The sequence below is a fragment of the Schistocerca nitens genome, chromosome 1 (genome assembly GCF_023898315.1).
Source record: "Schistocerca nitens isolate TAMUIC-IGC-003100 chromosome 1, iqSchNite1.1, whole genome shotgun sequence".
NCBI classification, from domain to species: Eukaryota; Metazoa; Arthropoda; class Insecta; order Orthoptera; family Acrididae; genus Schistocerca; species Schistocerca nitens.
In genome coordinates this window covers 449,662,550-449,676,175 of record NC_064614.1, presented here as the reverse complement: position 1 = coordinate 449,676,175, position 13,626 = coordinate 449,662,550, and the positions used below count along the sequence as shown (strand labels likewise).

Sequence of the window (13,626 nt, the reverse complement as noted above, 5' to 3'; positions counted from 1 at the left end):
TTATGTAAGCGGCGAGACAAACGCGGCGTTTTATCTCGTGGCAGAAATGCGTGACATAGCCGTGCGTTATCTGGGGGCCGCCTGTGACCTACTTGACACAACGCGATGTTCGAGATAGTTTGGTTCTCCTCGTGCGGATATAGCGTGCCCACGGCGTGCGCATTATTGCTACCTGTGATCGCTCCGGGCCGCTTGCCCTGTCTTTCTTCAGTAAACAGACTGCCTGCTTACGGAATGAGTGAGATGAAGTGCCACAGTCCTGAGGATTTCTCGGCGGACGGAGAAGCTCAGCACATCAGTCGTTAAAAACTGTTCGAAACCACCTTAACTCTAGAAAACTAAAAAGGGAGAAAATGTTACATTGCTACTAAACCATCGTAAATTGTGCTTCTTCAAATTTATTCAGCGGAAGTCATAATCTATAGACAATGCCTCAGTCATTGACAATATTTAGACGTCCGTTACATACCAAATTAAGTGCAAAACATCCTGTTTTATATCCGACTGTAATCGTAAATTTTACAACGGTTTAGTAATCTAGATTTAACATCGAGCGCAGTCAGGAAAGCACAGCTCTGTCGTTATGATAACAGTTCAATGGAGTTAGAAGGGCACTTGTAGGTAGGAGAAGACAAATGAAACATAACGCACCTAAAGGAAGGTAACTACGTCTCTGGTGATACCCACATCAGTCGGACAGGTAACAGTAATTACTCGAAACGATAGAAGATCAAAAAGCAATGAAAATCTCACACAGAGGTAAGCAAACTGCGGTCCGTCATCCGATTCCCGATGAGGTGCAACTTTCACGTTCCTGTGGTAAATGACAATAGAAAACGTACGAATAAGAGCCCAGGTTTATGACATTCTCGCGCATACAGTGTTATAGAGATACCCAGAAATACTGACGGCAGTCTTCGCAATAGGGCCGGCCGGTGTGGCCGTGCGGTTAAAGGCGCTTCAGTCTGGAACCGCGTGACCGCTACGGTCGCAGGTTCGAATCCTGCCTCGGGCATGGATGTGTGTGATGTCCTTAGGTTAGTTAGGTTTAATTAGTTCTAAGTTCTAGGCGACTGATGACCTCAGAAGTTAAGTCGCATAGTGCTCAGAGCCATTTTCGCAATAGGGTGCAGTGCGATGCCGACAGCCCTGCTTGCCACTTAGCAAGAAACTGAGGTTAGAGATGAGCCGTAAACTTATTTGTGTCTTTTGCAAGCACTGAAGACAACAACATATGCGTATAGTACAGGGGCTACTTTCCTTTATCCGTTTTGCTTTTAGCGGACAAGGAGGAGCTCGGAACATAACATATTGCATCTAATCTAACAGTTTCACTGCCCAAAGGATTATAGAATAAAAGAGTAGAAATAAAAGTAATTTATTGCGTTGAAGACACAGGAAAAGTCCCACTATAAAATGTATCTTCTCACTCCTAGTGTTGTAGCGCCTGAAATGTTCTGCTAGAACTAAAATTGTAAAACGTGTGAGCATAGAAGCGCCTATTACACGGTTCACGGCGCAGCCAACATTCCCTGAGAATCACTTCCTATAGTGGCAGATTTAGTGTGTTACGACACCCTCACATTAACACCGGTAGATACAAAACGACAATCTCCGAAAAGAAATCGTTCTTAAAGCATCCAGTCAAAAGATCGTTACAGACGATGAGCAAAGCTGTGAAAAATTAAACTGTTAACATCTGATAAGAATTTTTCTAAGAATAGTTAATTCCTTCCTAATTGCAGACTCTGTCTTCATGCAGGTATTTGCTTTTGAAGCACCCGCCTGTTGATTACTGTAGCACGCATGTTATTAACGCAGCTTAGCGCGACGAAGACTTCTTGCGTGGTGGGAGATGTGTAACTATTCATTGCACCCACCAGATAGTGCAGCGACGCTTCCTACACGCAGCTGATTACTGGAAGTGTATCACGAAATTTTAACTCGGTTATAATGAATAGTCTGTGTTAATATCAACTGGCTCGAGTTATACAGGTATTAAACAAGGTGGTAGTCACAGTGAATAAGACCTTCATTCTTACGGGTGAACAGGGACTAGGCTACTAAGTCCGCCCATATATTAGAAGAAAAAAAAACCTTAGACAATGCGAATTATATTCAGGAAGCGCAGGTCTTCTCGAACACAGGTGGTTGAGTTATTTTAATCAGTGTGCAACACACACACTATCCAGGAAACATCCAGGAAACGTGTATGACTTCTTCCTTACTGGTTCCTGACTGGAGATCTTACATTTATAAAGTATCTCACGTCTATTATTATAACTGTTTAACATTAAGTGCGAGCACATTGTTTATGGCTACTAACGTGAGGCTTAGATGGAAATAATGGATTAGCATTTCCAATGAAAACCCGGAAGAGCACCAGGATCTGATCCCACTTCATTTGACACAATCTGTGAACACGGTGGCGCCAATGACCTACAGCGAGAAACGAGTTCGGATTGATAGTCGACTCGCTCTTACACCTTTTTATTTCTGTACGGTGAAAATACGGGACAAAGGAGAAATGCGGACGGCAGAGCAGTGACGAAACGAAGCGCTGGGAAATGCCGTTAGTCGCTGTCGTTCTGCCCACCGGCGGGGATTAATTCCCCAGCACCGGGCATCAGGCGACTATCGGGGGACTCGGCTTGTCGTTGGCTAGCACTCGTATTCCGTACACCGGTCGTGTGGGGAAAGTCCACCACCCTAATTTTCCGTATGGGCAAACTCGACGACACTTCCGGAGCCCCAAAATTCTAATTACTAAAACTGTTCACTGCTCTTATTAATTTATTAAATTACCTTTTAATGATGAACAACGATAATAAGGTTGTAGTTCAAGACGTATTCAGCAGATTGAAATTGAAGGCTAAATGTTGAAGCAAGTATACCTGAATGCTCCTTCGGCCGAGCAGCTTACTACTCAGCATTCAATAATTGCTCATGCGTATCACAGAGCTTTTCACTGTTTCAAAATATGAAAAACGGCTTTACATTTAGTGGTTCAAATGTCTCTGAGCACTATGGGACTTAACATCTGAGGTCATCAGCCCCCTAGAACTTAGTACTACTTAAACCTAACTAACCTAAGGACATCACACAACACCCAGTCATCAAGAGGCAGAGAAAATCCCTGACCCCGACGGGAATCGAACCCGGGAACCCGGGCGTGGGAAGCGAGAACGCTACTTAATATTATTAGCAATAAAAGAATAGAAATTTTAAGCTGATTGCCGACCATTGTGGCCGAGCGGTTCTAGGCGCTACAGTCTGGAAACGCGCGACCGCTACGGTCGCAGGTTCGAATCCTGCCTCGGGCATGGATGTGTGTGATGTCCTTAGTTTAGTTAGGTTTAAGTAGTTCTAGGGGACTGATGACCTCAGATGTTAAGTCCCATAGTGCTCAGAGACATTTGAACCCTTTTTTAAGCTGATTGTTACTTTTTTTTAAAAAAAAGGTAGATAGCGGCAATCGTCTCAAAAGTTGGACTCATGGTCACAGTGGGAATAGTGCTGTTTGAAGTGTCATGCTGTTATGTTCCCCGGATATAGTCAAGTACTGAACAGAGCACCCACAATTTTCTCCGGAAAGTTCACACCACTTAACGCTCTTAATATTCACAGGATGTTCGCATAATGTCACCCTACCGTTTTCTTATAGACTTACATGCGTTATTTTTGGAAAAAGAAGAAAATGCTTTCTCTCTTATAGTCGACAACGTCGTTACATATTCTCAAGTATCTTCAAGATGGAGGATGCTTGCAATAAAGAATGTTATTAATATCGAGAAATTTATTCACGTATGATAAACATTTCTGTCAGTTTGAATTGTAAACTCCATTCTGAAAAATTTAACCACTGCAAAACTTTTTGTCCACACAGCAAAGTCGCGTTTCGAAAACCTACAACCGGTGTAGACGTGTTTCGAGGAAAGTAATTTAAGATTTTACACGTCACCAAATGTGAAGTACTATCAGTTACCACTCGCCTTTACCGGAGAGAAAAATACTGTCTGGCATTAAGTGTGGCCCACAGATTAATCTCGCACGTTGGAACGACACTGGCGTCATTAACCGGAAAGGTGACATGTCGCCGGAGATCGCCGATCAGCCGCATAGCTCCGCAGCGGCTAGCCGCACTTTACAGCGGCGAGCGGATTGTTATGGATATTAAAACTGTCATATTATTAATATTAATGCATTAATAACATTATTTTACTTCCTCGCGAGGTAATGAATGTATTTTATTCTTCCCCTCCTCCTCCGCCGCCGTCTTCTCACTTTTTGTTCGCGCTACTTGAGAAGTGATACATAATTCATGAGCTGAATAATTCAGCAGGAAAAAAACAAATTCGAGAGTAAGCGGAGAAGTGAAGTAAGTGGGGCAGGCGGCTGTGCCGCGCTCCAGCGCACAGTCGGCGCCACGCGTCACACCGCGCCGAGCGCGCTCGGCCGTGCGCCGCGCGCTCTGTCACAGCCGTGCCCGCTGCCCGCTCCTAATGCACCGTCCTGTCAGTCCGGACTGCACTGCACCGATACGGACCACTACTCGACGCCGATAACACAGATACGGTCGTCGGTATGAGACTGACCCATGTCATTCATACACGCAAAAAAAAAGGTAGCGGAAAGAGTGAGCAAACCCGCTCTTTTCTTCTGTTATTCGTCATTCGTTAACTTTACACAGCTCCTTCTAGTTGCGGACAGCATCAGTCAATAGATTTATTTTGCGCATTTCATATGTTTCAATACATTATAGTGAGCTCTTTTAATTATTGTAAATAATCACCTAATTAAACTAAAGATCAGGATAAGAGCGCCGATACGACTGCTGACAGCCCATTCGCACGTGAAAAAGCGAAGTAACCAGTAATGATGAAGGAAAAGGAAAAAAGAAATCAGGTCTTAGGTGCACTATTACTTTTTTCACTCGAAATGATATTCTATAAAGGGAAAAATTAAAGAAACAAAATGGTTCAAATGGCTCTGAGCACTATGGGACTTAACATCTTAGGTCATCAGTCCCCTAGAACTCAGAACTACTTAAACCTAACTGACCTAAGGACATCACACACATCCATGCCCGAGGCAAGATTCGAACCTGTGACCGTAGCGGTCGCGCGGTTCCAGACTGAAGCGCCTAGAACCGCTCGGCCACTTCGGCCGGCCATTAAAGAAACCCACAACGGTTTAGATAAAATTCTCAGTAGTTTGCAGCTAGACTAAAATTAAATAAAATACAAAATAACGTTCCCAAGTCAGAGAAAAAAAGTGCGCTGTTGCTGTATAGCAGTAGTGTCCAACCCGCGGGCCGCATAGAGCCCAAACCAATTATCAGCGCTGTCCACTAAGTGAGCATCTGTCACACGATCGGGAAAAAATCCATAAAATTTCGTTTATCTAAAGTTATGATAAACTGCATATTTTCAATTTGAAACGGCCACCGCCGGCCAGAGTGGCCGAGCGGTTCTAGGCGCTACAATCTGTAACCGCGCGACCGCTACGGTCGCAGGTTCGAATCCTGCCTCGGGCATGGATGTGTGTGATGTCCTTAGGTTAGTTTGGTTTAAGTAGTTCTATGTTCTAGGGGACTGGTGACCTCAGATGTTAAGTCCCATAGTGCTCAGAGCCATTTTTTTTTAAACGCCCACCACACGATGCTGTTCTGTCATTGATTCGTTTCTCTTCTTCTTTTCCAACGATTATTGTTAGTGAGCAGTAAATTGTATGCTGCCCAAAAATGTCCTCATCGAATGTGGCGCAGATAAGTTAAAATTGGGCACCCCTTCTCTGCTACGTTATGGATGTGGCTTCTATCGCTGCGGAATGTAACAAACACGTAAAATTATTCATAGATAGACCTTTTCAGAAACTTCGAATTAATGCCACTTTTTCGGGAAAGTGCAACGCAAACGCATAAAAATTTGACATCTTCATCTAATAATTCTAGAGGGAATGATCGAAAGAATCTAGAGATGTGCGTAAAATTTTATGAAGTCTTAAAAGGGAGCTGCTGAAAAAAAAGTCAACATCCTTTTCACAAAAGGGTTGTAAGATGAACTGGAGAACCAGTGTACGGCATAAGAAGTATTGTTCTTACGAAAACTGATAGGCTCTTGCTTCATGCGCGAGTGAATCGTAAGTGGGAGTGACAAATATATTGGTAGTAATATAATAGTTCCAAGTGCCAGTCGGTACGCATAATGCATTGGTTTTTGGTGCGTATACGAAAATATGCTGCCCAATAAGTTGGAGTCGGTAATTTCAGGCAAGTTTTAGCCTCCAACAGTTGTTCAGTTTCCCGATTGATCGCAAGATGGCGTAAGCAGCACCTTCTGGAATTCTCGGAACGGAAACAGCGAGCACTGAAGCGGGTATGGCTCCCTCGTGACAAACTGTATCCGGCGGAGCAGAATTGTGGTTCACAGTCCTATTAGCTGTGAAACAACCTGATACTGGCAACTGTAGTTATTTATCCAAAATGCAACTTGCGTTTCCGACGATAATTTTCCCAGCATCGCTGCCCGTATCCTGTCTCATGTCACACGGAGGTAGGAATTGCCTTATTGTCACGTATTTTGCGGTATCGGTCGTCACGCAGTTCATAAATAAACATGGCCAAATATTACTTCCAGAATGATAAGAATTATTTTTCTAAGGAAAGCAGTTTATCAAAGACTGCTATTGTTTCTAGCAAACTGGTTCGTAAAGCAAGTGATTCCCTCGAAGTGGCTGTTGAAATCAATAACTTTGCAGTCTTAGCGATACTGCGGTATCTCAAATACAGATCAGCAATTAATACGAAAGCTGTCTTAACCGAATGAAAGATTTAACTGTTTTCTGTGCTCATTTCAGAATCGTTTACAAAGGAAGCCTTTATTTCAGTAGTAATGAGCGAATAAAAATAGTGCCACTCTGATGAGTGTGGTAAAACCTAGGCTGTCCTGAATACAGTTTTTTGTGACTGCCCCGAATTAGCCCAGGCAAGTTACAGCAGCTAACTTCCTCGCTACTGATGCCTACGTCGTAGATGATGCGCCCATTCTCATAAACCTGCAAGATATTACTCCCTCACAATTTCAAAACGATTGCGAAAGAATGGGCGCGCAGACCAGACAAAGATATAGTTTCGCTGTGAGTGTAGTCCCCCACCCGTGACCACCGCCCTCTGCCGGTCATTTCGCACGACGGTCGTTGCCAATTTACCAGCCTGTCGGCCTCCTCTCACGGCGCAGAGTATTGGGTCTTATTTTCGTGGCAGGCGCACCCGACGAACCAAAGCGCGGCAGGTCTGCCGTGAAGTAACGAGTCCCGACAGGTGCGCTCTCGGGGGTCGTTATTCCCATCCCCTCTTATCATACGGCTGCTGCTGCACACCAAACAAAAGCCTGCACAGTTTTCGGCACGCCCTGATGTCGAAACGAAATTGTACGCCCTGATTTTTGTCCGCAAAATTCTAAATAGCAATAGTAATTCAGAATGTTTTCAGAACACCCACGAACGGAGTTCTGTTCGCAGCTCTGTATATAGCAAGTGTGAGCCGTTAATAAGACGACTAGATTTCGCGCAGATGTAGAATGCTAACGAGCGCTAGAGGAAATGAAGGCATTGGATACCGAACACCCTTTAGCTCGCTATCATAAATTTTAGGTTGGGAAGAGATGATGGTATGGAGACTTCAGCGCTGTTGTGGAAACAGAGTAACTTACGAATTGTGCGGTTACGTTCCTTTCTCTGAAATGATGCAATCGGCTACTTCATTTGTGGCACACGCTGTAACGAAATGGCGGAGATATGTGGTGAAATGAATCTTTCATTGGTCAGAGGGTCGCGACCGGTTGGTTCAATCTGAAGAATAATATCTGCGAAAGACAAGTGTCCGGCTTGCAACCTTGGGTCGTTACATCGTTTTAACGTTATCACCAGCTTCAAATTCCCGAGGCCAGCACGTGCCGTTATGAGTACGGCCAGCACATATAATTTTAAATCCTTTTTAATGGACAGTTTAAAAAAAATGATACTGAGAAAATATCGGGAAAGAAAGAACGAAGATTAGAATATAACGTCCCGTCAATGACTATGTCAGTAGCGACGAGGCACAACACATGTCATGATGGGGGAAGAAATTAGCCATGTCCCACTTCAAGGAACCATCCCAGCATTCGTCTTAAACGATTTAGGGAAGCCACGGAAAATCTACATTTAGATTAGAAATTTCAAACCTCAGTCTTCCTAAAGGTCCAGTGTCTTAACCGCTGTTCCACCGTGCTGGGTTAAAGGTCACCACAGAGTCTAAAGATTTTACTGGTTACATAACACTTTTCGAGTCAGAACAAGACAAGAATGAGAAAGCCCACTTTAGCTGAGTTTCCTTCCACCCCTCTCCCGCCTCTATGGACTAGCGAACAGATACATGATGTAGAAAGAAACTTAACATGCAATGTTGACAGACAAGTAGATAGCGCTGTAGATGTGGCGATAAGTTGGTCTTTATTTCATCCGGTACAAATGGCTAGACAACTGGGCTCTTTGGGATGATTCGAATCAGATTGCTCTCTGCCTGCTGATCGATACAAGAACTACCGGTGTGCAGAAATGTACACAGCCGCCGCTGTGTGGCCTCTGCGACAAAGTGCTCTGTGTCCGCTATCAACTGATTACTAAAACTTACAATTAGTCCCTGGAGCTACATAAAATTAAATTACCTTTGTCTACGAGACGAGATCGAGCAATAAGACGCTAATGAGAGGCGACCGTAATCGGACTTTACTGCAACAGATAAAGAACAATTACGGCCCCGGAGCCAATGGGCGGGCGGACGCCGGCACACAGCCGCAGTTACGACAATCAAAACACATTCCGCTGAGTTATTGCTGACAAACGTATCATTACCCCGGTGATTGCAGAATAGTGATTACGGTGAGATTCGGCCATCAGCGAGATTGAGATAGTGGGCATAATTTGGGAGCGCGCGCGTTGCCCGTCCGAGCTGTAGCTGTCATGCGGCGGACGGCCCACGCAGGCTTCTACAGCACTCTCCAAACAGCAGAAATGCCCGACCGAGAAAGCTTAGAGCGCTCCCTGCCCGTCCGATATGCGACGGAATTATGGGCGAAGACGAAAAAACGCTGCTCTGAAGCGTTATCTGTTGCAATAGCCTGTTCAGACTCCAGCGATGTAACGAGGGGGAAAAAAGGAGTACTGTTCACTCTCCTGTGCACAGAAAAGGAGCACTTTCGGCGTTCAGAGCCGCTGCGGAACTCGTCCTCAGCCACACCCAGCTTCCAACTACGGCGGCCGTAATGTACTGCCGCGCGTCTTGCCACTCTTAACAGTTCGGAGTTCGTTGAGATAAGAACCTTAAGATAGACGTCACTTACAAAAGTTACGAAAAATTCTGCACCACCGTTGAGTGCTGCGTCTTTACCGTTAGTAGAAGGTACAACCACTAGTGTCCAGAAGCAGTGCAGGCACGAAGAGGTGATTTCAAGGTACCGGCGAGCTCCGTTGCTGACTGTCGCAATCACACGCGGAAAAGCTAGGCGTAAATTTGGGCGCATTCCGTGCGGCACCGCACGCGCAGAGAAGCACTTCCCGTTCCGACATCGCCCCTCCGCCCCTCTCTGCCGTCCACCCTCTCCTCCGGCAGCGACACCCTCTCATATCGTAAATTACGGGCGCACCATACCGCCTTTATATGGCGTCAGCTACATGGGACACGCAGTTTCATCTTCGGAGACGGCATATCCGACGCGCTGAAACTCATTAATCTCCTGGCCGTAAAGTAAGACCGGTATCAGTGGCGCGAGAAGAGTAGAAGCTCTGAAAAGAGCTCTAGACTAGGGGGCTACCGCTTTATAATTCCGTTTCGCAAGGTAAAATATCGTGACATTATTTCGTGGCAGCCGACTGAACGCGACGTGCGCGCTATACTACATTATGCATACGCGAACACTGCCCACTGCATTTATAAGGCCGAGCCACGACACGGACACCGTTTGAACATAGCATACGCATTGTTAACCACCGTGCTCACCTTGTTTGGAGGCAGCGATGAGAAATATCGCGCGCTTACTGGAACGCGACGACTATTAAGGCGAAGCAACAGCAAGTGCTCGAACGTTCTGAAACTCGTATAGCCATTGATTTCTGAACGAAAACGATACTCTGATAGAATGCGGCATACCGAAAACCGGTAGTTCAATGCTGATGAGGCAAGTTGGTCTCGCACTGGCAACAAGGTATGACTTTGCGATTCGAAACCGTGAGCAACGGGAGCGCGGCAAGGAGCAGCGGGGCAGTCTTTCTCGGCAAATAGTGTTCCGCCTGGCGGGTAATTACTTTTTAATACAAACAACCCTCTTGCGCGGGGCGTCCAGGAGGCGGGCGGCGGGGGTCACTGAACTGGCCGCCTCCCCAACAGGTGTTGACTAATCACAAAGTTCTCTTATTCCGATCCCCTAACTTTATCTCCATGTCTTCCCGAGCTATTAACGCACAAGGCAATGTTCTCTCCAACAGGGAAACAAAATGGTAGTTTGCGAGCAACTGAGCAGTACTTACCAAACGGAGACGCTAATACGTCACATAGTTGTAAAAACGGGTACTCATCTATCGAACCAACTATAACTTACATTTTACAAGACATCTGACGAGAAGAGGAGGAGATTTAATTCTGCTGTCCGTCAGTTTTCATTTCGCTATGAAACCATCCCGATACTCGCCTCAAGTGATTTGAAGGATATTAAATTACAGTGGTAAAATTGGTTTACGAATTGCGGTTCTACCAAACGCGTGTATAATACATTTAATCGCTGGATAGTTTCACGCGATAGATGCGTCGACAGAACTTTACACTGTCTTCAGACATGAGATCTGGATTACTCACGTGATGAGATTAACAGTATCACTTGTCAAGTAAATAAAGAAATAAAAAGAAACAGGCTGGACGCTCTCAGGACTATACTCATTTAATGCCAAGACTGTAATAACAGGCAAAATCCGAACAATCATATTTCGAGCCCGCTAAGTCTCGAATGAACGATAAATTAAAGGAAAGTGTCTACTTCACCATCACACTCGAAACGCAGATTAGAGAAAGAACGTATATTTCAGGCTGTTCATTCGGGATAACGATTTGATTTTTACACGTAATAGTTTGGGAAGCGATCTGGGGTTTTCGACAGCGCAGCGAACGATGATCTCAAAGGTGTTTGCTGCCTTGTTACTGTGCAAAGAAATGCTATTGTCCATTTGAATGTAAACCCATAAATATGTTATATATCAATTACGCCGTACAATCTCATAAATCACAAGAGTATAACATCACCCTCGGGAAAGGGGCTAGTGTAGGGCGCTGCACTGTTGCGACACTCGTCTAATCACCGCACGCTCATTGTAATACTCTCGGAGGCACAGGGCACTTTGTAGACGATAAACGGGTTGTTTCACACGGTACAGAGTAGAAGCGTCTCCTAGCGCACTGGCATCGTAGACACACACACGCGAGGCAGCGAGATGCGGCGGCGGCCGCACACACACCCACCCACGCACGCACCGGGCGGACTGCGCGCGAGATTCAACCTGGCACGGCACGCACTCACCTTGTACAGGTACTGATCGAACATCCGACAGACGTCTACATCGGTGCCCATGCAGTAGCTAGCCTCCATAGCCTGGCAGGGCCCCCAGGGACGCTGTACGTGGTACAGCGACAGCGCCGGCTGTTCCACGCTGGCTTCTGTTCGGGTTCCTCTCGCCCGCGGCGCGCTTCCTCTCCTCCTCCTCCTCTGCTCTGCTGCCGGGAGCGGTGTAGCCGCGCGGCGGTCGGGCGCGGCTGAGCACTACAGCTGCTGCGGGCGGCGCTGGGCCAGGTGGGCTGGCAAGGTAGGCAGGCGGCTCAGCGGTGGACCGACTCGCGGGCCTCGACGTGTTGGCGCGGGCACGTTGCACTACGGAGTAGTTGTCGGGAGGGCCGCCGGCGCGCCGGTTAGCGCTCGGGGGCCCGTGCCGCCCCCACCACGCGGCCCGCCGCCCCCACCACGGCGCCCGCGGCCGCGCTCCGCGGAGGGGAGAGGGCCCTCTCCCCACCCGCGAGGGGCGCCTTCCCCTCCGCAGAGATGCGCACAACCGGCCCCGACTCGTACCCGTCCCGCGCCGATTTCAATCTCCGTATCAACAAAAAAGGTCGTAATAATCCCGAGCAGACATATTTTTAAACCCCGTTTCTTTTTTTTTCCCCGCCCGTGTATACAGAGAAACAAAAAGGGGGAGTGAGGCATCTGTTTTAATACTATCATTTTCCAATCACAATTTTTTGAACTCGATTAACAAAATGGGTTTGAAAAATGATTTACACAACCGAGTTCATCAAAAATTCCATTTAAATTCTAATTAATTTTCTCTGAGTAAATATATTTATGAGATTCATTTCAGAACATGGACTAATTTAGTTAAAATACATTCTGACGTAGTGTTTATACTGGAAGCGGCCGCGCGTACGCACGCGCACGCGCGCGCGCGCGGGCGCACAAGCCGGAGAGCAAACAGCATTAAAAGCGAGGCGGCCACACGTGTGTGTGTGTGTGTGTGTGTGTGTGTGTGTGTGTGTGAGCCAGCATCGTGTGTGCTGCTCGGGCGGTCGCCTCGGTGGGTCCGTCATCGATTGCGGCGGAGAGCGCGCGAGACGGATCTGGCATTTAATGCTAGCGATTAATTTGCGCGTGAGGCGGCGGCGGCGGCGGCAGTCTTGGCCGACCCGGCCCGCACGCGTGGCGCTCCCGCGGCCGCGAACCGCGAATCGATGCGGCGTGCCGAGCTCGCGTCACGGGGGACTGTTTGGCCGCATCGGCATCACGCGCGCTCTGTGCCGCTAATCCGCCGCATCCTCTGGGAACTGCCGCTCACACCCACTACTGTCCCGCACCGGGAGGCAACAGACTGTCCATTCTCGTACACCCGCTCCTGGCTCTTCTCAAGCAACCTACACCTCGCATTCCGACAAGTAGCTCCGCAGTGACAGATACAGAAACTTTCTATAAGAGTAGTGTCTATCTTATGTCTCTTCTTGTTGAGCACTAAAATCATCGAAACAAAAATCACTTAACGAGATGAAAAAGTATATTTTTCGAATGTCAGAACCAATGTATTGATTAATTGTCCACCCTGACGTTAGAAATACACTGACAGAAAAAAAAAATCGCAACACAAAGAAGCAGTTGGACGGCCTAGACGAAAGTTGGTTAGCGTGCTTCTACATCTGAAAGATGATGTCTATCCAAGTGTCACGCCAGTCGCATAAGAGCTGTGCTAGTAGCGCTACTAGGGCGATACAATGGCGTTAAATACACGCTCCAACGATCGTGAGCGTTAGTTACCTTTGAGACTGGACGTCGTGAGTTGAAGTTAGTCAAGAATGCCTTTAGGATACAGGGTACTTATAAATTGTGGAAAAATCGAATTTTTTATGACTTTATTAAATTTTATAGTCTTCCCTGATTACATTGATATATACATTATACGGTTTCAAATGAAAAATGACCTATAAATACCGAATTGTAAACTTTGTCATATACGTCGCCACGCTCCCTTTATTTCTGTTACAGAAACCATTATTGTTTCGAA

At 46.5% G+C, this 13,626-nt stretch overlaps 1 protein-coding gene across 3 annotated transcripts in view; it reads right to left on the bottom strand.

The window, feature by feature from the left end:
• LOC126251534 (thymocyte selection-associated high mobility group box protein TOX-like) overlaps window positions 1–11,949 on the bottom strand; it is a 488,002-nt gene extending 476,053 nt beyond the window's left edge. For all 3 annotated transcript variants that reach the window (XM_049952058.1, XM_049952043.1, XM_049952074.1), the window contains exon 1: window positions 11,607–11,949. Coding sequence is in view for 2 of the 3 variants with exons in the window: in XM_049952043.1 (XP_049808000.1) it covers window positions 11,607–11,675 (69 nt within the window). In the remaining variant the exon portion in view is untranslated. The remainder of the gene's footprint in view (window positions 1–11,606) is intronic.
• Window positions 11,950–13,626: the final 1,677 nt, after the last annotated feature.